A 26,347-nucleotide genomic window follows, 5' to 3' on the forward strand; every position below is an offset into this window, starting at 1 on the left:
CATCAATTGGACAGTGAAATTATTTATATTGCAAAACAATCCATCCATTGCAAAGGGGTCACAGACTTCCTTTTAGTACCATCTTAAGTGTTTGTTTATTTATTTTTATTTTATTTATTTATTTTTGCCACATGGAGTGTGGGATCTTAGTTCCCCAATAAGGGATTGAACCCATTCCCTTGCAGTGGAAACATGGAGTCTTAACCACTGGACTGCCAGAGAAGTCCCTTTAAGTGTTTGCTTAGAGATCGTCAAATTCTATTAAGTTCTTAACAGAAGGCAAACCAAAAGCTCAAGTATAACAAACCACTATTGATTAAATATCAATCACAAATGAAGATAAAGCAAGTTTGAAATTATAATGAAAAAAGAGCATCTAAGTGTATAGCTTTCTAATTTTTCACTTTACTGTAGAGAGAATTAAAATATTGGACTGATGCTGCTGCTGCTAAGTCGCTTCAGTAGTGACCGACTCTGTGCAACCCCATAGATGGAAGCCCACCCAGCTCCCCCATCCCTGGGATTCTCCAGGCAAGAACACTGGAGTGGGTTGCCATTTCCCTTCTCCAATGCATGAAATGGAAAAGTGAAAGTGAAGTCGCTCAGTCGTGCCCGACTCTTAGCGACCCCATGGACTGCAGCCTACCAGGCTCCTCCATCCATGAGATTTTCCAGGCAAGAATACTGGAGTGGGGTGCCATTGCCTTCTCCAACAGCCCTGTTCAATACCAATATTTATGCTTTGGTAGCAACGCGAACAGGGAAAAGCCATGCTAATTTCAAGATAGAACTTCACTACAGAGGAAGGACTCTGTTGTTCTTACAAACACCTGAAAAGTACCAATACTCACCATTCAAAGAATCAAACTACAGAGAGATTGACAGTCAGTTCTATATATTAATTTTGCTATACATGTAATTTTCATTTGCTTATATATAATTTCAGTGTCTGCCTGGTATCTTCCAATATTATAAAATCTTTGAGGACACACATTTTACCTTCAGTTTGACCTACAAAGCCTAGCCCAACATTTCACTATAGAGGTGTTCAATAGAACATATTAAGTTGAAATAATGAATGCAAAATATTGGTGTATTAATTGGATTATCTTGCCAGATGAAACACTTGATACCAGATTAAATTAGAATTTAAAATTCTATATTCAAATTTAACTGGGCATCCTTATTTTTGTTTGCTAAATCTTGCAACACCATGAGTAACCTTTAGTAAGAAATCAGATCTTGGACTCCCACAGATTGGCTAAGGGTTTCTTTCTGCCTTAATCTGAAAGCTTTAGAACCAAGCAATCTCACATGCTCAACAGAGAGACTGAAATAGAACACACGTACTATAATGGTCAGATTTTATAAAAAATAGATTAAAATACTATAATTCTTATTTGCAGAAAAATTGGGAAGGAGCAAAGGAGGTAATTATTATGCCTTTTTATATCCTGAGAAGACATATGCTCTGCAGGTACAAAAATCATATTTAGACACACTTTTCTTTCATGTGTGTTTATTTTTAAAGGCAGTTCTGATAGAAGATGGGCTGAAGGGTGAGAAGGTTTGTGGAAAGGTTTGAAAGAGACAGTATTATTGTTGGCAATTTCTTCACTTTTTAAATTAAATGCTTAGTGGATGCAACATTTATTTTGGACAATGTTTTAAAAATTTCCCAAAGTAAAAACTTCCATATTTTTTTTAAAGCACAACATAATATGGACAGATGGAACTGGAACCTCTGACTTCGGTGTGATCATGTTTTTCAAGTATTACCTCAAGGATCAAGGAGACTGGGTCTATACAGTGAAGAAGCTTGACCCTATGGGACAACAGACTTGCTCAGCCCATTCTGGTCTGTTAACCCCAGACCACAAATACTCTTGACACCCAACTACCAACAAGGAATGCTTCAAGGTACTCATGACTCAGTAACCATTCCCCCATCCTCTGAGGAGCTCTTAAAATTTCATGTCCCTTCTGTTACTTGCTAGCTCTCAAGAGACTTTCTGAAACCAAGCTCTTCAATCCGTGAGCCCTGAAGCCTTCCTACAACTCTTGCTATTCGGAATCTGGTCTCATCATTGCCTTTGATCATGCTCGTTGTAAGGCAAGGTAGCATCCTCATACTTTGAATCACTGCCAGAGTATTAAAATGATTTGAAGAAAAAAGAACGTAATATGACCCCACCAACCTTACCACTTACTTCAATTAGGACAAGGTCTAAGATCCCTCCTATTCCTGTGATTTCTAATTGATCTCTATTCCAAACCTTATAGTCTCAAGGGAAAATAATAGTGCTACTAAGATGTCCAGAAATGAACATGATGGGGAAGCACTGACACTACACATACACCACATTTCTTCTTGACTTGTATACATGCTAGAAGGAGTAGCCTTGTTCAAGCCCTAATAGAGAGCACCATATAAATTTCAGAGAAAGAGAAATTCATAATACTTACAAATTAATGAGAAAAATAAGAATAAAGACCCTAACAGACCTAAAGTTCTCCATAGGTATTTGTTGAATAAAATGATTTTAAACTTCAGACATATGTGCTCAATTTTTAAGGCAATTTTGCAAGGCATTTCTATTCATGTACATTGGTAAAAAAATTTAAGTGAAATTGACATTTTGGCTCTTGGCCTCAACAGGGAGCCCCCTCAAGTAACTCAGCCAGTAAAGATTTAGATTTCTAAATTCCTAGTATACAAGGCCATGAATTAAAGGTCATTCTATAAAGTTTATGTCCTGAAGTAAGCCAGGTTCTTGCTTGTTTCTTTCTCAAAGAGATCAATTTTTATTTGTTTGTCTAATACCAACTCCAAAATATGACTCAATCAGAGCTGTCTACTGTCACAATAATTTGAACTATATATGCAATCATCTCTGTTTATTCTAGGAGCAAAGTTATTCTGAAGGTTCTACTTATTATACTGTTTTATTATTGAAGGCAAAATTCCCCTCAATAATTTTTAAGCATTTTTAAAAATTGATGGTTTTGAATGGAACGCTGGATTTTAGTCCCACCTGTCATTAATTGATGGCAACATTGAGCCCTCAGGCTTTTCCCCACGTAGTCTTCAAGTTCTTCATATCTAAAGTGAGAAGGGCCACATGACCTTAGATTTGGCAATGATTTCTTAAGTATGATACCAAAAGCACAGGCAACAACAACAAAATAGATAAATTGGACTTTACCAAAATTAAAAACTTTAGCGTACCAACAAATATATCAAGAGAGGGAAAAGACAATTCACAGAATGGGAGAAAATATTTGCTAATCCTATAGCTGATAAGGAGTAATATTCAGAATATATAAAGAACCCCAACAACTCAACAGTTCAAAAATAATGGGCAAAGGACTTGAATAGAAATTTGTCCAGAGAAGACACACAAATGACCAGTAAGCATATGAAAAGATGCTCAATATCATTTGTCATCAGGGAAATGCAAACCAAAATTACAGTGAACTACCATTTCATACCCACAAGATGACTATAAAAAGTAAAAACAAAAATTGGAAAATAACAAGTGTTGGTGAGGATGTGGAGAAATTGGAATCCTTATCCATTGTTGATGGGAATGTAAAATGGTACAGTTGCTGTGGAAAACAGTAGGACAGCTCCTCAACAGGTTAAAACATACAATTACCATACGAACCAGAATCGCACACCTAAGTATACACTCAAAATAATTGAAAGTGTGGAATCAAACAAAAAATGCATATGGGAGTGTTCATAGCAACATTATTCACAATAGCCAAAAGGTAGAAACAAGTGAAGTGTCCATCAGCTAGCTAATAAATGGATAAACAAACGGTGGTATAACCAATGCAGGGCTCCCCTGGCCACTCAATGGTAAAGAATCTGCCTGCCAATGCAGGAGACATGAGTTCAGTCTCTGGGTCAGGAGGATCCCCTGGAGAAGGAAACGGCAACCTACTTCAGTATTCTTGCCTGAGAAATCCCATGGACAGAGGAGCCTGGTGGGCTACAGTCCATGGGATTGCAAAAGAGCGAAACACAACTTAATGACTCAATAACAACAACAAATAACCAATGTAAGGTTATTATTCCATTGTATGGAATGAAGTAATCATACATGCTACACTATGGGTGAAAATATGCTGAGGAAATAAGTCAGACCTGAAAGGACAAACATTGCATGATTCCACTTATATGAAATATCTAGTACAGGCAAATTCAAACAGACTATCAGGGATTAGTTCAGCTGGGGTTGGGGGAGTGGGGAGTTATTGCCTAATGGGTAGAGTTTCTGCTTGGGATGATAAAAAGTTTTTGGAAACAGATAATGGTGATAGTTGCACTGTGAATGTAACTAATACTGCTTGCTGCTGCTGCTGCTAAGTCACGTCAGTTGTGTCCGACTCTGTGCAACCCCATAGACGGCAGCCCACCAGGCTCCTCTGACCCTGGGATTCTCCAGGCAAGAACACTGGAGTAGGTTGCCATTTCCTTCTCCAATGCATGAAAGTGAAAAGTGAAAATGAAGTCGTTCAGTCGTGTCTGACTCTTTGAGACCTCATGGACTGCAGCCTACCAGGCTCCTCCGTCCATGGAATTCTCCAGGCAAGAATGCTGGAGTAGGGTGCCATTGCCTTCTCTGTAATACTTAAAAATGGTTAAAAAGAATTTGCAATACCATGGCTGGAGCTGGAGGGTATTATGTTATGTGAATAAACCACAGACAAATCTTGTATATTCTCACTTACACGTGGAATCTAAAAAATAAACAAATGAATATAACAAATATATATATAAATAAAAAATATATATAACAAAACAGAAACACACTCACAGATACGGAGAACAAATTAGTGGTTACCACTGTGAAGCAGGGTGGGGAATGGGCAAGACAGGTTAAGGAGATTAAGATGCATGAAGTAGTAGGTATAAAATAAGTGCTACAAATATGTAATGTACAGCTGATACAACTTTAAATGGAGTAAAAGCTATAAAAATATAGAATTAGTATGTTATAAACTTGAGACCAATGTAACATTGTAAATCAACTATACTAAAATTAGAAAATAAAAATGAAAAAAAAAAGTTAAAATGGAAGTGTTTGTTACATACATTTCAACACACACGCACCACAAACAAAAGAACCGGGCCTAGGATTTGATGATCTGGAGTAGGGTGGCTCTAAATTCCCAAACAGTTCACATTTATGACTGTTGTGTCAATGCTAATTATTCACAGTATCCCCTTAGTCTTTCAAAGCTGTCGCAGTTTGAACAATAAACTCTTCGGTCACCCGGTCTCTAATGATCTAAGGTTCTGAGACCCTAACCACGGGGCATTAGGACCTTGGAACGGTTTTGCGATGACATCACCTCTGGAAAACTAAAGTCCCACCGGAATCCCGGGAAACGGAGGCAGGGCAGGAGACCTCTGCACGTTACACGAACGCCCCGCTACCAACTGGGCAAACTGCCCTTTCCTCTGGGTCCTGATAACCCGAGACTACAGAGAAACACAGGGAGGGGTAAAAGCCAAAGAGCGAACCACACCCACTTCCACGTCCCGCCACACTCAGTATGGCTACTCCTGTCGGAAGTGGAGGAGGGACGCACCACCTTTCGCAGGCCCAGGGGGGCGGGCTCTAGAAGCCAAATAAGTTTCAGTGGACCAATGGGGAGAAGCAAAGGGCGGGAGCTCGCCAAGGGCGTGGGCCAGAAGGCCTTCCGGGACCACTTGGGCGAGGCCAGCCCAGCTGGCGTTTTGCGGTTGCCACGTTATTCCCAGGTTTTGCCGCTGGATTTTGCCCGGTAGGGTGCCACAGTCATCGCTTCCGGGTTGGACTCAAACTTAGCTGATCAGTCCCCACCCTATCCAGTGCTTGTCCCTCCCCTTCAAAGCCAGCCCTTGTCCTTGCCCCGCTGGCCCCTCCCTCGCCTTTGAGGTGATTCATCTCTATATCCCAACAATAAATTGGCGGCGACAGGTGTGGCCTAACATATTTGAACTTAAAAGGTTTTTTTATGATTGTGAAAACAAATACATAATTTAGAAAACTGGGAACTTGGGAAAAGAATAATGAAAAGAAAAATCCACCGACCAGAAATAATCATGATTGATTTTTGTCGTTCTTCCTTTTATTTTCTTCTGTGTACCCAATCGGGGCAATGTAGTATAAAGTTATGTATTGTTTGTTACAAAGTAAATATTTCTTTTATTATTTTAATTGAATACATAGTATAAAGTACTCCGTGGATGAATGTGCTGTAATTTTTGTATTCCACCAATAGGCTTTTAAATGTTTATTTATTTGGCTGCTTTAGGTCTTAGTTGTGGCCTAGTTGCCAGGTTGAATGGCAAGGAAGGCAGGCTCTAACCCTGTCCTAACCTGCTTCCCTTGGATTGGAAGGCAGATTCTTAACCACTGGACCACAATAAACACCTGAGACTTTAAGTGAAAAGCAGATTGGAGGTGGGGCAGGTAGAGAAGGAGAGACAGCTAAGAACTGGCTAGTCCACAAATTGATTTTTCCTTTGGAAAGTTCTTCCGTAAGAATTACAAAATTGTAGAGCCTTCAGAGACTTTACAGTCTTAGGATTCTAGAGTGTTACAATCTTGAGAGACTCAGAATCATAGTATCTTGAGTGATAAGGATCTCTGAAGAAACAAATCCAAACTTTCACAAATGGTGAATATCTAACAGTCAGAGTCTTCTCAAAAGTTGGGTGCTTTACATTTAAAATGTCACCTCTGGATTTCCTTGGTGGGTCAGTGGTTTGGACTCAGAACTTCCACTGCAGGGGCCTCTGGTTGGATCCCTGGTCCAGAATGTTCTGCATGCCTTAAGATGCAGCCAAAATACACCCCCCCCCAAAAAAAAAAACAAAAAAATGACACCTCTTACTAGATATACTCAGTATTTCTCCTGTGTTAAAATGGCTCTAACAACTCTTCACAGCCTGGTCAAGAAATATCAGGTGGTGTAGCCCCAACTTGTTCCTACCTATAAGCTTTTCTAGGTATCTGTCTCACACTGCAGTTTCTAATTAGGCAGATAAGCAGGATAGGAAGGGGGAGTTTTTCATGATTTTATTCACTTATTTATTTGATAGGAGAGAAATAAGTTTTGATCTCTTTTGTTCCCTTCCATGGGACCTTCCATAGGAGTAGAGAGACTGACTGCTCAGGGATCCTGTAATAAAGATAAACTGGCCTGAATGTGAGTCTCCAAGTAACAATTCTCAAATGATATAGTGATGGTGGCATGGTGGTTAAGAATCCGCCTACCAATGCAGGAAAGGAAAGAGACCCAGATTGGGAATTCCGGGTTGGGAATTCCCTAGGTGGGAATATCCTCTGGAGTAAGAAATGGCAACCTACTCCAGGATTCTTGCCTGGACAATCCCATGGACAGAGGAGCCTGGTGGGCTACAGTCCAAGGGGTCATCATAAAGAGTCAGAACAGCTGAACGACTGAGCACACACATAATGTTGAGCAGTAGAAATTGGATGAAAAGATCGTTGGGCTAGGAGATTAAAACCTGAGTCCACTTTCTAGCTGTGTAGTATTGAGCAAGTCACTTCAATTCTCTGAGTCTTATTAAAAATATATATTTATTTAATTGGCTGTACCAGATCTTAGTTGTGGCACGCAGGATCTTTGATCTACGTTGAGGCATGCAGCATCTAGTTCCCTGAACAAGGACTGAACCTGGGCCCCCTGCATTGGGAACAGGGAGTCTTAGCCACTGGATCACAAGGGAAGTCCCCTCTTTGAGTCTTAATTTCCTCATCTTGTGGTGAAGATGTAAGTCTTCCTTATAGATTGTGTATAAGGAAGATTGTATATAGAAGGATAATTGATAGAATGTCTGTGAAGTTGTTTTATTAATAGAAAAAAGAAGGCACTGTATTGTTATTATTAGATGGCATAAATACTTTTTTAAAGAAAAACTTTTAAAGAATCATAATCCAGAAAAATTGGAGGAGGAGATGTGGCAAAGGTAAGGTGGCGTAGTAACTCCCCTAGGCCTATATGGCTGTGCATGTAGGGGAGTCCTTCCTAAGGTCAGTGCCCACTTCCTCTGTCATGACAGCATTATCAGCAAGGGGTGACTTCTGTTTTACTTTGAAGAATTTGCTTCCTTGACTTGGAAGGGACAGAGTTACTTCAAGTGATTTAGGGTAGAGATTTGTTGAGCATTTCATGGTAAGGAGTCACGTGCTGGAGAACCCTGAAATGCTGAGCAGCTCAGTTTCAGGGAGAGTTGGAATGCACGAAGAGAGTGGTTCTGGATTCAAGAAGGGGCTGGGGACCACAATAGAGTTGGAAGGTCTGGCTTCCTCTTAGCCAAACTTGAAGAATAATCTGTCCATTGGGTTTAGTTTCCTCATCTATGAAATGGAAAAAACAACAAATTGCCTATGTATGGCAGAATAATGGAATCCAAGACCTTTAGAGATGAAAGGGCCTTAGGAATTGTATGTAAATGAGGGAAACCTGGGTTCAATCCCTGAGTTGGGAAGATCCCTTGGAGAAGGGAAAGGCTACTCACTCCAGTATTCTGTCCTGGAGAATTCCATGGACTGTGTAGTCCATGGGGTTGCAAAGAGTTGGACATGACTGAGAGACTTTCACTTCACTACATAATAGATTAAAAGAGAGCTGTTCTAGTTAAAGAAGGCAGGAGTTTTGGATGGTAGCCACTTGGTCTTGCCCTTGATCTTACAGCTCCTAGTGTATCACCCTTATTGTATAGTTTTGAATATTGAGGTCTAGAGAGCAGTGACTTCCTCTGGGTCATGTAATGGTAGTGCTGGGGCTTGAAACCAGATTTCTTGAAGCTTAGTGTGGTTTTCTTTCCCTGACTATAAGCTGCTTCCTAAAACATGATAAGAGTATGTATAAAAGGCTGAACTTGGCAGAAATAAAAGTATTAAGACTCTAAAGGATAAATAGATAACCAGCAATTCACAAAGGAAATAAAATTGCATAACCAAGCATAGGGAAAGGTTCAATCATACTATCAATAGAAAATGAAAACTATGCAATTTATAAACTATCAAATTTGTGAGGATTTTTGATATGAAATTTTTTACTTAACAAGCTTTGAAAAGTTTTTCAGATATATTAATATTCAGTGCTTCACGAAATGTGGTAAAAAGAGGAAATACAAAAAAATAAAGTGATAGCAATTTGACAAAATATACCAATAACTTCAAAATGAATCTATCTAGAAGTAATTCTGCTTCTCATGATAACTATCATAAGGAAGTAACTTTTTAACGTAAGAAAAAAATCTATATATTTATTTGGCTATGTAGGGTCTTAGTTGTGGCACACTGGATCTTTGATTTTCTTGGCAGCATGCGGGATTTTTTTACTGCGGCATGCGAACTCTTGGTTGAGGCATGTAGGATCTAGTTCCCTGACCAGGGATCCACCCTGGGCCCCCTGCGTTGAGAGCTCAGAGTCTTAGCCATTGGAACACCAGGGGAAGTCTCAAGGAAGTAATTTTAACATGAAAATTTAGTATGGTCTGTAATATTAAAAGTAGACAATTTAGGATCCAATGATAATATCTTTGTAATAGAATATTATGCAGCTACAATATGATATTTGCAATGAGATTTTTTAATAAACTAGGGTATGGTTTATATTATACTGGAAATAAAAATACCTCTAAAACTGGATGCAGATTATGTCAAAATTATTTTCAAAATACATGGATAAAAAAGAAATATAATGAAATGTTAACACACTGGCTGTCTTTGGCTAGTCATGATTTTCTTTATTTGCTTTCAATTTTCTATGCAAATGTTTTGCAGTAAGTATGCCCTCCCCACCCTTTTAAGAAAAGGCTCTCAGGGACCCAAATAAGAGTAGCATATCATTAGAACTATGTTTTGATTAGGCTTCCCTGGTGGCTCAGATGGTAAAGAATCTGCCTGCAATGGGGGAGATGTGGGTTTGATCCCTAGGTTGGGAAGATCCCTTGGAGGAGGGCATAGCAACACCACTCCAGTATTCTTGCCTGGAGAATCCCATGGACAAAGAGCCTGGCAGGCTACAGTCCATGCGCTTGCAAAGAGTCAGACATGACTGAGCGACTAAGCGCACACACACACGTTTTGATTAGAAAACCTGGGGCCAAAGATGTTAGTATTCTTCTGCAGGCCCAGTGTTTGTCCATAGATATTTTCTGGTGCCTTCAATATGTACATACAATCAAGTTGCTGAGAGAAACACAATGCTGAATCAGACAGGGATTCTCAAAGAGCATTATCTAGTGGTCAAACACATCTGTAAACAACTATAATACAAATGGTGAAGTCCAAAAGGGAGGTATAGGAAAAGAGGTAGATCAGAATTTCAGTGTAATAGAAGCAATGAGTATGTAAATAGGAGTGGTTGGAATGGCAAATTGGCAATAGATCATGAGAGTTATGAATTCCAGGGAAAAGAGTGTGTTGTTAAACTGGAGGGCTATAAGTGGTGATTGAAATTTGGGGCTTTTTTTAAAACTTTTTTTTCTTTCTGTTTTTTTTTTTCCTGGCTGTGTTGCAAGGCATGCAGAATCTTTAGTTCCCCAACCAGACTCTTTAGTGCCCCCTGAGTGGAAGCATGGCACTGGACCGCCAGGGAATTGCCCTAATGTTGTTTTTAAAATTATGATCTCCATGACACGTACTTCAGGAACACAGCGTTTAGAAATAAACCCGAATGGGGATGCGACTGAAGGCTGTAAGAAGCCAGCACAATAGTTCAGATGCTGCTGCTGCTGCTGCTAAGTTGCTTCAGTCGTGTCTGACTCTGTGCGACCCCATAGATGGCAGCCCACCAGGCTCCTCTGTCCATGGGATTTTCCAGGCAAGAGTACTGGAGTGGGGTGCCATTGCCTTCTCCAGATGTTCAGATGAGAGACAGTAAAAGTAGATCTTGGAAGGTAGATGTGGCGGTAAATAGGAGGAGGCATTCAAATAAAGTCAGGGACAGGATAATTGGAGATGAAGGTTAGAAGCTCCTATCTCAGTAGGTCAAGGAAGTATTATTATTTTCTGAGGAATTTATTTTAAAATGAGCCTTCACATCATGATTTTATAAAATCTGCACTTGTGTCTCTGATCCCAAGTTGCTGCGGAGGAGAATTACACTTGAAACTGAGCAGTTTGCTAGAGTGAAATTACAGTTTTTCTATTTTTCAGTCCACATGCTATCTGGGGCTTGGGCAGCAGCAGTACAAAGGATTCTTCCTAGTCCATAAGAAGAGTTTTTCAATCTTTAAAATTTTTAGCATGACAAATGTGCTTCTTGCTTGTAAATATTAAATATTATTGTAGTATTTAATATAGAAAATTGCTACTTCACGACCAACCTTTTGTTTACTTGTGACCATGGAATGATAGAAAATTAAGGGTGTATTAGCAATTGTCCATATTAATTACCTAGATGTACAATTTCTGTGAACAAAGTGCAGTTTTTGTAGTTTTTTTCTTTCAATCTATGTTTTTTGTTTCAATTCTGTTTATTCAGATGTAATTTTATGTCTTTAAAATATTTGAAAGTGAAAAAAAAGAGTTTTCTTATATTGAGTAATGGTGTGAACTAAAGAAGTGGTTTTGTGCAGGCCATCTCAGGTATCCAGAGGAGCTGTGTGCAGCAGGAACTCTCCCAGTATCCCTGGGCTGGAGGCTGGGTTGGACCAACCTGAACACAGGATCCAGGCTTCAAGAGAGATTCTCAACTGAGTTGCACATCTAGCTGCTTGGTGAGAGGTTCTTTGCACCCTCTCTCTCCCTTTTTGTGGGCTTCTAAGATCCTACTAACCACCTGAGGTTTCCTCTTGCAGCCTGTTTCATCATCCTTTCTCCCTCTCTTCAGGATTAGGTAATTCCCGTTCACTCAGCCCAGCCCAGCCCTGCACAAGCAGAAAACTCCAGGTAAAGTATAGGCAGGAGAGTCAGCACCATTTCTTTCTGGCTTTTTTTAGGTAGCCAGTTCTGTTCCACTTCCGGCCTTTTATTTTATTTTTTTCCCCTTTCAAGTATGCTTTTCTTTGTACCAAAATCATACCAAAAAATAGAAGCAGAAGAGTCCTACTGAAGCTAAAACAATTTTCAGTTGGAGGCAGCTTAATGCATATCTTTTCACGTAAGTCAAAAATTAGAGCTATTTGCACTTTTGGGAAACTTTTTATAATAGGTCCATAGAATTATTACTTTAAAGGAAGTTTAACCTGAGATCAAACATCTTCTTCTAAAGGGCTTCCTTTTATCCTCTCTTATTCCCTAAAGCTTTCTCTGATGTGGTTGTGCTGAGGGCTGGAAAAGTATTTTTAAAAGCTTCTAAAGACAGCTGGCCTGTAAAAATAAAGCCAGAAAGGCAAAAGTTTCTCCATGCTTTGTGTGTGTGTGTGTGTGTGTGTGTGTGTGTGTGTGTGTGTGTGTGTGTGTGTGTGTGTGTGTGTGGTGCAAGATCAGGAGAAAAATCTAAATCCATAAGAACCATTGAGGAACCTTTAAATACTCATTCATTATTTCATTCAACATTTTAGGAGCTTCATTATGTTCTATGAACTGTGTCAAATGCTGGGGATATAAACAAAAGTAAAGAATATTCCTTTATGGATATGCTACACAGGACTAAGTATAATATTAAGTTGACAAAGATTGGGAGACATCTCTCTTGAGAGGGAAGAGAAATTTACAAAGCTGAAGCAGAAGTTGGTCTTTCAGTGCATTTAGCCTCCATTCTTATTTGGGAAGACACTGACCTCATTATTAGTTCCTCAGTTAAGTTGCTTGTGGCCAAATTAATTTGTAGTGTAAATGCCAAGTCACCAAGTGTTGGTTTGAGATTTGGGATTGGCAGTGAGAAGATCTCAGAGCTTCTAGTTTGCTTTTGCTCTTGACCATAAAAGGGACTTTCAGAGCAAAAAAAAAAAAATCTATTGTCATTATCCTGTTTTTGTCATGTGTTTTTGTTGCTGTTGTTCATTTCCTTAGTCATGTTAGACTCTGTATGACCCCATGAAGTGTAGCGTGCCAGGCTTCCTGTTCTTCACTATTTCCTGGAATCTGCTCAAATTCATGTCCATCTCATCCTCTGCCACCCCTTTTTCCTTTTGCCTTCCATCTTTCCCATCATCAGGTTCTTTTCCAAACAGCTGGCTCTTCAAATCAGGTGGCCAAAGTATTGGAGTTTCGGCTTCAGTATCAGTCCTTCCAATGAATGTTCAGGGTTGATTTCCTTTAGGATTGACTGGTTTGATCTTGCTGTGCAAGAGACTCTCAAGACTCTTCTCCAGGCCCACAGTTTGAAAACATTGGCGCTTGGCCTTCTTTCTGGTCCACCTCTCACATCCATAGATGATTACTGGAAAAACCATAGCTTTGACTACATGGACAACAAAGTTGTCCTACATGTTGGACTACATGCCAACAAAGTTGGCAAAGTGATGTCTCTGCTTTTTAATATGCTGTCTAGGTTTGTCATAGCTTTTCTTCCGAGGAGCAAGCATCTTTTAATTTTATGGCTGCAGTCACCATCTGGAGTGACTTTGGAGCCCCCCAAAATAAAACCTGTCGCTGCTTCCACTTTTCCCCCCATTTATTTGCCATGAAGTGATGGGACCGGATGCCATGATCTTAGTTTTAAGCTAAAACTAATGTTTTGTTTAAATGTTGAGTTTAAGCCAGCTTTCACTCTCCTCTTTCACCCTCATGAAGAGGCTCTTTAGTTCCTCTTCACTTTCTGCCATTAGAGTGGTATCATCTCCATTTCTACGGTTGTTATTTCTCCTGGCAACCTTGTCATGTACAAACTATTTAAGCTTAGGCAAGCTACCTATCTTCTTCTTCCCTTCAGTTCTGTCATGTACAAAGTGAGAAAACATACTTATCCTATCTGTGATAAAACTACATAATGTTCACGTTGATGGGTTGGAAAGTACAAACCAATAAACAAAATAATATCTGTGTTAATCTTTGAGGTGGAAAAAATACTCCTTTAAAAATGCTTACAATCTAGTGGGAAAGATATACAAGTGAATAAATAATTACAATACACTTGTGTTGAGGGCATGAAAAATAGGCTGGACAAGTATAGTAGAGTATAATTCATTTCATTCCTGTGAAATGAATGCAAGAAGCTAAATAGGAAATGTAACATTCAACTTCTGTCTTGAAAGATGAGTAGATACTTTCCAGGAGGATGAGTAAAGAAAGGTCATTTTAGCAGAGGAAATTGCAGATACAAAGGCAGGTAGGTGTGAGAGAGTATGTCATGATTGAGGAATTGTAGGAATTTATTGACTGGAGAGTAATATTTGTGTTGAAAGGGGTGAGAAATGAGGCTAGATAGATAGGCAAGTTCTAGAGAGTGAAGGACTTAGTATGTTATACTCTTATACTCTGGAGTTTAGACCTGATCTGGATCCAACAACACAAGAGAAGACTCTACAAATGGACATCACCAGATGGTCAATACCAAATTCAGATTGATTATATTCTTTGCAGCCAAAGATGGAGAAGCTCTATACAGTCAGCACAAACAAGACCGGGAGCTGACTGTGGCTCAGATCATGAACTCCTTATTGCCAAATTCAGACTTATATTGAAGAAAGTAGGGGAAACCACTAGACCATTCAGTTATGACTTAAATCAAATCCCTTACGATTATACAGTGATAGTGACAAATAGATTCAAGGGATCAGATCTGATAGAGTCCCTGAAGAACTATGGATGGAGGTTTGTGATATTGTACAGGAGGCAGGGATCAAGACCATCCCCAAGGAAAAGAAATGCAAAAAGGCAAAATGGTTGTCTGAGGAGGCCTTCCAAATAGCTGAGAAGAGATGCTAAAGGCAAAGGAGGAAAGGAAAGATAAACCCATTTGAAAGCAGAGTTCCAAAGAATATCAAGGAGAGATAAGAAAGACTTCTTCAGTGATCAATATAAAGGAATAGAGGAAAACAATAGAATGGGAAAGACTAGCAATCTCTTCAAGAAAATTAGACATACCAAGGGAACATTTCATGCAAAGATGGGCACAATAAAGGACAGAAATTGTATAGACCTAACAGAAGCGGAAGACATTAAGAAGAGGTGGCAAGAATACACAGAAGAACTGTACAAAAAAGATCTTCATGACCCAGATAACCACAATGGTGTGATCACTCACCAGACATCCTGGAATGTGAAGTCAAGTGGGCCTTAGGAAGCATCACTATGAACAAAGCTAGTGGAAGTGATGGAATTCCAGTTGAGCTATTTCAAATCCTCAAAGATGATGCTGTGAAAGTGCTTCACTCAATATGCCAGCAAATCTGGAAAACTCAGCAGTGCCACAGGACTGAAAAAGGTCAGTTTTCATTCCAATCCCAAAGAAAGGCAATGCCAAAGAATGCTCAAACTACTGCACAATTGCACTCATCTCACAGGCTAGCAAAATAATGCTCAAAATTCTCCAAGCCAAGCTTCAACAGTATGTGAACCGTGAAATTCCAGATGTTTAAGCTGGATTTAGAAAAGGCAGAGGAACCAGAGGTCAAATTGCCAACATCCAATGGATCATCAAAAAAGCTAGAGAGTTCCAAAAAAAATCTGCTTTATTGACTATGCCAAAGCCTTTGACTGTGTGGATCACAGCAAACTGTAGAAAATTCTTAAAGAGATAGGAATACCAGACCACCTGACCTGCCTCCTGAGAAATCTGTATGCAGGTCAGGAAGCAACAGTTAGAACTGGACATGGAACAACAGACTGGTTCCAAACTGGGAAAGTAGTACATCAAGGCTGTGTATTGTCACCCTGCTTATTTAACTTCTATGCAGAGTACATCATGAGAAATGCTGGGCTGGATGAAGCACAAGCTGGAATGAAGATTGTCAGGAGAAATATCAATAACCTCAGACATGCAGATGACACCACCCTTATGGCAGAAAGTGAATAAGAACTAGAGAGCCTCTTGATGAAAGTGGAGAGTGAAAAAGTTGGCTTAAAACTCAACATTCAGAAAACTATGATCATGGCATCCGGTCCCATCACTTCTTGGCAAATAGATGGAGAAACAATGGAAGCAGTGAGAGACTTTATTTTTAGGGGCTCCAAAATCACTGTAGGTGGTGACTGCAGCCATGAAATTAAAAGACACTTCCTCCTTGGAAGAAAAGCTATGATTAACCTAGACAGCATATTAAAAAGCAGAGACATTACTTTGCCAACAAAGGTCCATCTAGTCAAAGCTATGGTTTTTCCAGTAGTCATGTATGGATGTGAGAGTTGGACTCTAAAGAAAGCTGAGTGCTGAAGAATGGATGCTTTTGAACTGTGGTGTTGGAGAAGACTCTTGAGGGTCCCTTGGACTGCAAGGAGATCCAACCAGTCCATCCTAAAGGAAATCAGTCCTGTATATTCATTGGAAGGACTGATGCTGAAGCTGAAACTCCAATACTTTGGCCACCTGATGCAAAGATCCTACTCATTTGAAAAGACCCTGATGCTGGGAAAGACTGAAGGTGGGAGGATAAGGGGATGGCAGAGGATGAGATGGTTGGATGGCATCACCGACTTGATGGACATGAGTTTGAGCAAGCTTCGGGAATTGGTGATGGACAGGGAAGCTTGGCGTGCTGCAGTCCATGTGGTCTCAAGAGTCGGACAGGACTGAGTGACTGAACTGAATTGAGACCTGATCCTATAGACTACTCCAGAGAGCTACTAGCCATATGTTGCTGAGTGAGTGAGTGAGTGAAGTCACTCAGTCATGTCCGACTCCTTTCAACCCCATGGACTGAAGCTTACCAGACTCCTCCATCCTTGGGATTTTCCAGGCAAGAATACTGGAGTGGGTTGCCATTTCCTTCTCCAGGAGATCTTCCTGACCTAGGGATTGAACCCGGGTCTTCCACATTGTAGGCAGACGCTTTACCATCTGAACCACCAGGGAAGTCTATTTACATTTTAATTAAAATTAAATTAAAATCCAATTCCTAGGTTATACTAATCACATTTCAAGGGCTTAATTGCTACAAGTGGTTGGTAGTTACCGTTTTGGACAGAGCAGATATAGTACATGAATATATCTGCAGGATGTTCTGTTGGATAGCACTGCTATAGGCAATGTGTGGGAAGTATAAAATGTCCTTGGGTGGAGGAGTGATATGGTCATATTTGTGTTTAAAAACATCACTCTGATGGCAACACTGAGTGGCTTGGAGGAGAGAGAAAGGGGGATTTGTCAAATCATTTTAAAGGGGAAGCAATCACAGGACTTCCCCAGCTGAGACTGCCCTTTTGGAAACCTGCAGTTGCAGTTCTATGGAGTAGAAGGAGTCCAGGTGATGAAGTCAGCCAGCTCATCACTTATAGTGTGACTTATGTTAACCAGGTAACTTCTTCATACCTCTGTTCCTCATCTATGTAACGGGTATAATGATGCCCAGCTTCACAGGGTTATTGGGAGAATCAAATAAACATACCTGAAGAGATCTGACCTTGTACAAACTAAGAACTTGAAGTGTTTTGTTTCCTATTTGAAGGCTCGCTTCTGGGGTTCCCTAGTGTTCCAGTGGTTAAGAATCTGCCTTGCAATCTAAAGAACGCTGGTTCGATTCTTGGTCAGGAAAGACCTCACATGCTGCTGAGCAACTACCTACAATAGCCCTTTGTAACTCCTTAGAACTTCAGCATAGGAAGGACTGATAAAGCAATAGGATAAGGTACCTTGGCAGGGTTTCTGACAACAAAGCAAACTCTGACTTACTGAAGACCCATTCATATTTACCAGTTTTTTACATCTTTTACTTGCTAAGAACAAAAATAATAACAACAAAAACAGAAGCAAAGTAATAATAACAGCAACAATAAAAATTACTGCATATTGGTTGTTTCACTTGATGTTGACTTTGTGACCATGCACTCCCTTCATATACAGAGTTTATGTGTGTATCTCTGTAATTGGAATTCCTCATTGCTTTATAATTGTCTGTTTACAACTTGGCCTCCCTACTAATCTCTATGTTGTTGTTGAGTTGCTAAGTCTTGTCCGACACTTTTGTGACCCTATAGACTGTAGCCTGCTAGGCTTCTCTGTCCATAGAATTTTCAAGGCAAGAATAATGGAGTGGGTTGCCATTTCCTTCTCCAGGGGATCTTCCCGACCCAAGGACTGAAGCTGCCTCTCCTACTTTGGCAGGTGGGTTCTTTACCACTGAGTCACCAGGGAAGCTCAATAATTTCTACAAGCCACTTAAAAATTGTAAAATATAATTTAATATATGTATACCTAGTGAATTGATTACTACAGTCAAGCTAGTTAACCACCTCCTCACATAGCTTTTTTTGTAATGAGAGCACCTGAAATACCCTTAGCACATTTCCAATATTCAATACAGTGTTAACAACTATAGTCATCATGCTGTACATTAGATCTCTAGATTTATTCATCCTACATAACTGGAAATTTGTCCCCTCTGACTAACATCTCCTCATCTCTCCTCTTCATTCCCACTACCCCAATCCCTGGTAACCACCAGTCTATACTCTGTTTCTGCGAATTTGATTGTTCTACATTCCACATAAGTGAGATCATGGAGTATTTGTCTTTCTGTGCCTGGCTTATTTCATTCAGCATGATGTCCTTCAGTTTCATCCATATCATAAATTACAAGATTTCCTTCTTTTTAAATGCTGTTGTAATATTCCATTATACATATGCTGTTTTTACTGTTTTCTATAATGGCCATAGCAATTTACATTTCCACCAACAACCTGCAAGGGTTCCTTTTTCTCAACATCTCACCAATGTTTATTTTTTATCTCTTTGATAATAGCCATTCACTCAGGTGTGAGGTATCTCATTGTGGTTACAATTTGCATTTTGCTGATGATTAGTGATGTTGAGCCTCTTTTCATATACCTATTGACCATTTGTATGTCTTCTGAGACATGGCTCTTCAGATCCTTTGTCAAATTTCAAACCAGGTTTCTTGCTATCAAGTTGAGTTCCTTATATATATATTTTAGATATTAACTCCTTATCAGATGTATTATTTGGAAAGATTTTCTCCCATTCTGTAGGTTGTCTCTTCACTCTGTTGTTTCATTTGCTGCACAGAAAACTTTTAGTTTGATGCAATCCTCTATCAGCTACTTAAGGACTGAAGCTGCTTCTCCTACTTTGGCAGGTAAGTTCTTTACCACTGAGCCACCAGGGAAGCTCATTAATCTCTACAAGAGTAGGATACTCAGTTGCATCCTACTCTTTGTGACCTGTGGACTGTAGTCTGCCAGGCTCCTCTGTCCATGGAATTTTCCAGGCAAGAATACTTGAGTGGGTTGCCATTTCCTACTCTAGAGAATCTTCCCCACCCAGGTATCTAACCCGCGTCTCTTGCACCTCCTGCGTTAGCAGGCAGATTCTTTACCACTGTGCCCTCTGGGAAGCTCTCACTTGAGGGCAGGGACTGTATAATACTCATCTCTGTTTTCCTAATGTTCAAGCAATGGATTGGCACAAAATCATACTAAGTAAATGGTTGATGTATGTAAATAAGTAAATAAATGTGTGCTTTGACATTATTATCTCGTGAGAAGGTGTCTGTCAGAGGGAAAACACTTTGCATAAAGGAGACAGTTTGAAACTCAGTTCTGCCTCGGTTGGTTGGCTTCAGACAAGCCTTTTTAACCTCTTGCAAAATCCTTATATGTAATATCCAGTGATAATATCTCACTAATAGGCTTGTTATAAGGAATAAATTGATGCTTTGAGCATAATGCGCTGCACACAGTGGTCACACACTAAAAAATAGCTATTATCAATTATTATGAGGCAACTTAATGTCAGGAAGGCTCACTTAGGGTCATTCAGCTTTTAAATAGAGGTTAGAAGTCAGATTTCCTGTCCTGTGCTAGACCCTGGAATGAATTAATCAGGCAGGATTTCAGTCCCTGCTGCGGCTTAGTTGCTCAGTCGTGTCCGACTCTCTGCAGCCACAAGGACTGTAGCCTGCCAGGCTCCTCTGTCCATGGGATTTTCTAGGCAAGAATACTAGAGTGGTTGCCATTCCCTTCTCCAGGGGATCTGCCCCACCCAGGTATAGAACCGCGTCTGCGGTTCCGCCTCCTGCAATGGCAGGCAGATTCTTTACCTCTAGAGTTACCTGTGAGAAATTCGCAATTAATCACGGGAAAGAGAAATTAACAAATAATTAACATATAGTGAGTGAAGTGAAAGTCGATCAGTCGTGTCCGACTTTTTTGAGACCTCATGGACTATGCAGTCCATGGAATTCTCCAGGCCAGAATACTGGAGTGGGTAGCCTTTCCCTTCTCCAGGGGATCTTCCCAACCCAGGGACAGAACCCAGGTCTCCCGCATTGCAGGCGGATTCTTTACCAACTGAGCTATCAGGGAGACCGATAATATATAGTATGGCAGATCAAATAGCAGAATTGTCTGCAAATTATTGGGGCAAAACAGAGATGGCAGTTATTTCTGCCTGAAGAAGTAGCAGTGAAAGTGACATTTGAGCTGTAATGAGAACGGAGACTGAGGGGATTTCTAGACACTGAGTCTCAGAAGCTGCCGGAACCAAGGTGCTGCGGGAGTTGAGTGAGTCTCGGTCGGATATTGTTACCGGACCGGATCGAGGGCGTTCCGTCAGTGTTTTCAGACACCCTGGGGTCGCGGCTTGTTGCGCCCATCTTCATCTGGCAAAAGTACGGGCCGCGCTGCCGCCAAGGATGAACGGAGCACTAGGAAAGGTAACGCAGTCCATCCAAGCTGGGCGCGGGAGAGGTGGTGAGGAGAGCGGAGCTGGGAGGGGGCGGAGGGGCTATCACGCGGCTGCCGACATCCGGGTAAGAGACTTGGGCAAGAACAAGCTCTTCCCGGCAGCTCGTGCGGCGCCCTGTCAAAGGGTTGCGCTTTCTCCACTGTTCCCTGGAGGATTGGGCTGCGGTAACCCGCGCGCCACGCCCCCTCCGTGCTACCCTCGCGGCACATTGGCCTGGAACGAGAGGAGACCTGCAATGGGAATCACCCGTATAGGTCCGGATAGTATCTATGACCTTGAGCAGGTCATTTTATTTTTGCTCTAAGTCATCAACTTCCCGATTTTTTTCTAAGAATACCGTTTTGACTCGTTGAACAGATTGGGATGTGAGGCTACTTGGCGATAGGGAAGCGTAATAAAAAGAACGTTTTGACTTAGGAAGCCTTAGTTACGTAACTGCAGTAAAACCGTATGAACCACCATAAAGCATTCCTTTGCTTTCCTTTGTCCTCTTAACAGATTAAAATTGTGCTTTTTCGGTTGTATCATACTGTTTAGAGTAATGACTTTTTTTTAAGCAATTTATGTTAAAATTTTATTTGAGGAATTAATTTGGAGACTATACCTCCATGATACATAAAGCAACATGATCATTGTCGCTCACGGATCTACTAGTCCTTACTTTGGGGCAACCCCTGAATGTCTCTAGCTTTGTTTCCTTAAGATCTCAAACCTCACTTTATTCTTAACGAAATAACTCCCAGTTGTTCACTTTAGCCAGATTGTGAGAATTTGACTAGATCTGGTGAAAGGAATTATAGGGGAAAAAAAAAAACCTGGAAAGTTTCTAAATTTAATTGTTAAAGATGGTCAAATTGGTGACTCCAAGCTCCTACTCTAAAAGCTTTGAGTCTGAGGAATGCTGCTGAAAGGGAGGGATCATTGTTCAAGGAGTACTGTTTTTAGCCATTCTGCCCCCATGGACAGAGGAGCCTGGCAGGCTGCAGTCCATGGTGTCGCAAAGAGTTGGACCCGACTGAGCAACTAAGCGCAGCACACAACACACATACTCCTGAAGAACCCATGGAAATCTGTCATAGGCTATCACCTGAAGGTATAAGGGCGTATAGGGCCCCTCTGAGTCCGATGCCACTTTTCCCTTCCAGATTCCTTTGTTACTGATTTCCCTCTTCTATTCTGACCTGTCGCTTTTGACCAGGTAATGTCCTGTTTATTTACCCAATACTGAATTCCGAATCTTTGATCTTCAGGAGCTTTCTCAGAATGCTCTTACTTTTTCACCACCTCCAAATGCTCCATTTTTCAAAGCCCACCTCAGATCTCATCTTTTCCTTAAAACCTTTCAGACCATTCTAGCCAAAGTGCTTGTTTATTTTTTGAACTCCTAGCTGGTATTATCTTTTGGCACCTAATCATTTGCAGTCTTGTATTTGCCTGTCTGAAGTGTTAGTTAATACTTTACGTTTATGGGATTTGCATCAGAGGTGTGTTCTACCTCTTGCTAGCTGTGTGCCTTAGGCAGGTAATTTGGCCTCTCTGCTTCAGTTTCTTATATGTAAAATGCGAGTGATAATGACCATTATATGGAATTATAAAAATTATAGAAAATAATGTTAGAGTATTTTGTTTGAAGAACTATACAAATAGGAATGTTAACATTATTCTGCAGGTAATGAACTGCTTTCATTTTCATAATTTCATTTAATCTCCCTATGAGATAATCTTGGCAGGCACAACAAATAAGGAGATGGAAAGTACTGGTACAATACCTGATATATAATAGTTCTCAAATGATTTACCAAATGCGTGTATGAATGAATGCTTTGCTTACAGGTCAATAGTCTCTTTTGTGGTAGCACTGAGATTGGAGCCTAGATTTTTCTATCCCTCCTAAAACCCCACTGCCTTTCCTTTTCTGAGTATTTGTTGTATATGTATATATATATGTTAGCAATTTGATCTCAGGTTTCTCTGCCTTTTCTAAAACCAGCTTGGACATCTGAAAGTTCATGGTTCATGTATTGATGAAGCCTGGCTTGGAGAATTTTGAGCATTACTTTACTAGCGTATGAGATGAGTGCAATTGTGCATTGGTTTGAACCTTCTTTGGCATTGCCTTTCTTTGGGATTGAAATGAAAACTGACCTTTTCCAGTCCTGTGGCCACTGCTGAGTTTTCCAAATTTGCTGACATATTCAGTGCAGGACTTTCACAGCATCATCTTTTAGGATTTGAAATAGTTCGACTGGAATTCCATCACTTCCACTAGCTTTGTTCATAGTGATGCTTCCTAATGCCCACTTGACTTCACATTCCAGGATGTCTGGCTCTAGGTGAGTGATCACACCATCGTGATTATCTGGGTCATGAAGATTTTTTTGTATAGTTCTTCTGTGTATTCTTGCCACCTCTTCTTAATATCTTCTGCTTCTGTTAGGTCCATATCATTTCTGTTTTTATTGAGCCCATCTTTGTATGAAATGTTCCCTTGGTATCTCTAATTTTCTTGAGATCTCTAGCCTTTCCCATTCTATTGTTTTCCTCTATTTCTTTGCATTGATCACTGAGGAAGGCTTTCTTATCTCTTCTTGCTATTCTTTGGAACTCTGCATTCAAATGGGTATATCTTTCCTTTTCTCCTTTGCTTTTCACTTCTCTTCTTTTCACAGCTGTTTGTAAGGCCTCCTCAGACAGCCATTTTGCTTGTTTGCATTTCTTTTTCTTGGGGATGGTCTTGATCCCTGCCTCCTGTACAATGTCACGAACCTCCTTCCATAGTTCATCAGGCACTCTGTCTATCAGAGCTAGTCCCTTAAATCTATTTCTCACTTCCACTGTATAATCATAAGGGATTTGATTTAGGTCATACCTGAATGGTCTAGTGGTTTTCCCTACTTTCTTCAATTTATGTCTGAATTTGGCAATAAGGAGTTCATGATCTGAACCACAGTCAGCTCCCAGCCTTGTTTTTGCTGACTGTATAGAGCTTCTCCATCTTTGGCTGCAAAGAATATAATCAGTCTGATTTCGGTGTTGACCTTCTGGTGATGTCCATATGTAGAGTGTTCTCTTATGTTGTTGGAAGAGGGTGTTTGCTATGACCTGTACATTCTCTTGACAAAACTCTATTAGCTTTTGCCCTGCTTCCTTCTGTACTCGAAGGCCAAATTTGCCTGTTACTCCAGGTGTTTCTTGACTTCCTACTTTTGCATTCCAGTCCCCTATAATGAAAAGGACATCATTATATAAATTATATTTTTCCTGTATAAAAAGAGGCAATTATTTCAATGCCTCTATTAGAGGATTGATGAAAAATTGAGCAAAGTACTTAGAACAAAGGATTACTCTGTAAGTGATAGTAACAATGCTATTTTAAGTAATATTTGTTAGTATACAAATATATTCTGCTAATACTCATAGAACAGCTCTCAGTTGCTTGCCTCCTGGAACCCTTACCCACTACGGTCACCACCCACCCCAGGACTCTGGTGTCTGAAGCTACTCACACGCTATAGATTTTGCCTCATGACTGGTTTTTAAGTTGCTGTGTAGTCCTTTCCTGGTTCCTGACTCCCAAGCTTATGGGACAAGTATTTTTGTAACCTGCGGCAGCAGCTATGTGCTCATTCATTCACTAGAGTCACTGGCCTCCTCTTCCATTTGCTCCAGAGCTGGAGCTGCTCTTCCTTTGCTGACTGGGGAGAGAGAGTATTTATGGACACAGTCCCCAAATAGATGACTTTTGTCCTGATAAATAATGCCGAGCATTGTAGGGAAGAGGAAGCACATTTCCCAGAGCTGAAAGGAAGAGATCATGCCAGAATTTGGATGTCTTCCAGAAAGTTGTCCACCCTTAAAAAGGGTTAGCTTTTAGATAATTAAATTCATAGCTGTTGTGGAGACTCAGAAATCTGAACATTTAAAGTGAAGAAAAATCAGTCTTATCTAGATCTTTCTTCCCATCCAATACCTCTTCTGTATGAAGTGACCCATTTAAGAGTACATTCTGTTCAGTCTGATTTCTGTTCTGTTTGTCTTGGTTGATAGATCTTGGCCCTGGAGGGACCTTAGTGTCATTGGCTCTAACTCCAGAGGGGAAAATTACTGACCAGGGTATGGTGGCCAGTGGTGGGGGAGCCAGCCGGACCCCCTATTTCTGCTCTTTTATGCTGGCCAGCATTAGGTTAAGAATATTGTACACATGTTTACAGAGTCTTTTAGTATCTGATTTAATTGTCATTTTTAGGATTGTCTATATACTTTGTCCTTCCTTCTGTCTATTCATATCCCAATCTTCATGACCTCACATTCTGTGGGAGACTTTTCCTAAATTTGAACATTTCCCTCCTGATTTCCTAAGCATTAACACCTTCATTTATGGGAGAAAGGGTGTAGAATAGGGGAAAATCACAGGCTTTGGAGTCAGAAACCTAATATCCTATGCTCCTTCTGATAGTAGCTGTTTGACTTTGTTACAATTGAAGTTACTTAATCGTACCTAATCTGTTTCCTCAACGGTAAAATGGGATAATAATACTTATCTGGTAATGAAATTATGATTTAGACACATAGTAAGTGCTCAGCAAAATAGATGTGGGTAGTAACAAATGGTAGCAATGATTAGCAGTCATTCACTTCTTCCTAATCATTTATTTATTTATTAAAACAACAGTGTGCCTGAGAGGAAGATGACATGACTCTTGCCTTTGAGGATCTCTTGTTTTAGCATAGTGTTCTGTGGGGGATATTAAGAGTTTCAGTGAATCTCTTGAAGTAGTATGCAAACTTTTTTTCCTCCCTCACTTTATTTGGTTCTACATCCTGCATTTTCTTTCTGCATTTTTTAAAATTGAAGTATAGTTGGTTTACAATGTTTCAAGTGTATAGCAAAGTGACTCAGTTATATATGTATATTAATATATACATTTTTTTCAGATTCTTTTCCATTATAGTTTATTAGAAGATTTTGATTATAATTCTCTGTGTTCAGTATGCAGCCTTTTGCATATTTGTGTCTATATATGTCTGGGGAGAAGGTTCATGACTTTGGGCAGATTCTCAGCAATATCTGTAAGCTCTCCAAAGTTAGAGAACTTCTTGCCATTAACACCTGGATTTCCTGCTAGAGGTGTCAGTTGTTTGTGCCACCTATTTTGACTTAATCATATGATGCTGTGGTATTACTTAGCTGTTTAATACAAATGTATGTTCATATCTCCAGCCATTCAAATTCCTATAAAACGGGGGTCGTGCTTGCATTTTTAAAAAGGCTTTATTGAGATATATCATATACCATACAATTTGCCCATTTAAAGTGTATGATTCAATGACTTTTAATGTATTCAGGGTTGTGTAACCGTCACTACAAGCAATTTTAGAACTTTTTTATCACCTCAGAAAGAAGTCCCAAAGACGTCCCATATCCCTTAGTTGTCATCCCCAGCTTCCCAGACCCCCCAACCCAAGGCAACCACTAGTCTTTCTTTTTCTATAGATTTGCTATTCTGGATATTTCATATAAATGGAGTCATACAATTCTGGCCCTTTGTGACTGCCTTCT

At 40.1% G+C, this 26,347-nt stretch overlaps 1 protein-coding gene and 1 pseudogene across 1 annotated transcript in view; both read left to right on the forward strand.

Annotated features, from left to right (window-relative positions):
- The first annotated feature begins 1,761 nt into the window (after window positions 1–1,761).
- On the forward strand, window positions 1,762–1,938 carry LOC145525611 (H/ACA ribonucleoprotein complex subunit 3 pseudogene; annotated as a pseudogene).
- An 18,696-nt stretch (window positions 1,939–20,634) lies between these two features.
- Window positions 20,635–26,347, forward strand: part of MRPL48 (mitochondrial ribosomal protein L48) — a 47,554-nt gene continuing 41,841 nt past the window's right edge. Inside the window, exon 1 of the mRNA XM_081539600.1 lies at window positions 20,635–20,755. Within this exon, the coding sequence (XP_081395726.1) occupies window positions 20,735–20,755 (21 nt within the window). The 5' untranslated portion in view covers window positions 20,635–20,734. The remainder of the gene's footprint in view (window positions 20,756–26,347) is intronic.

This window comes from Giraffa tippelskirchi, chromosome 11, assembly GCF_054371585.1.
Source record: "Giraffa tippelskirchi isolate mGirTip1 chromosome 11, T2T-mGirTip1v1.2.pri, whole genome shotgun sequence".
Lineage (NCBI taxonomy): Eukaryota > Metazoa > Chordata > Mammalia > Artiodactyla > Giraffidae > Giraffa > Giraffa tippelskirchi.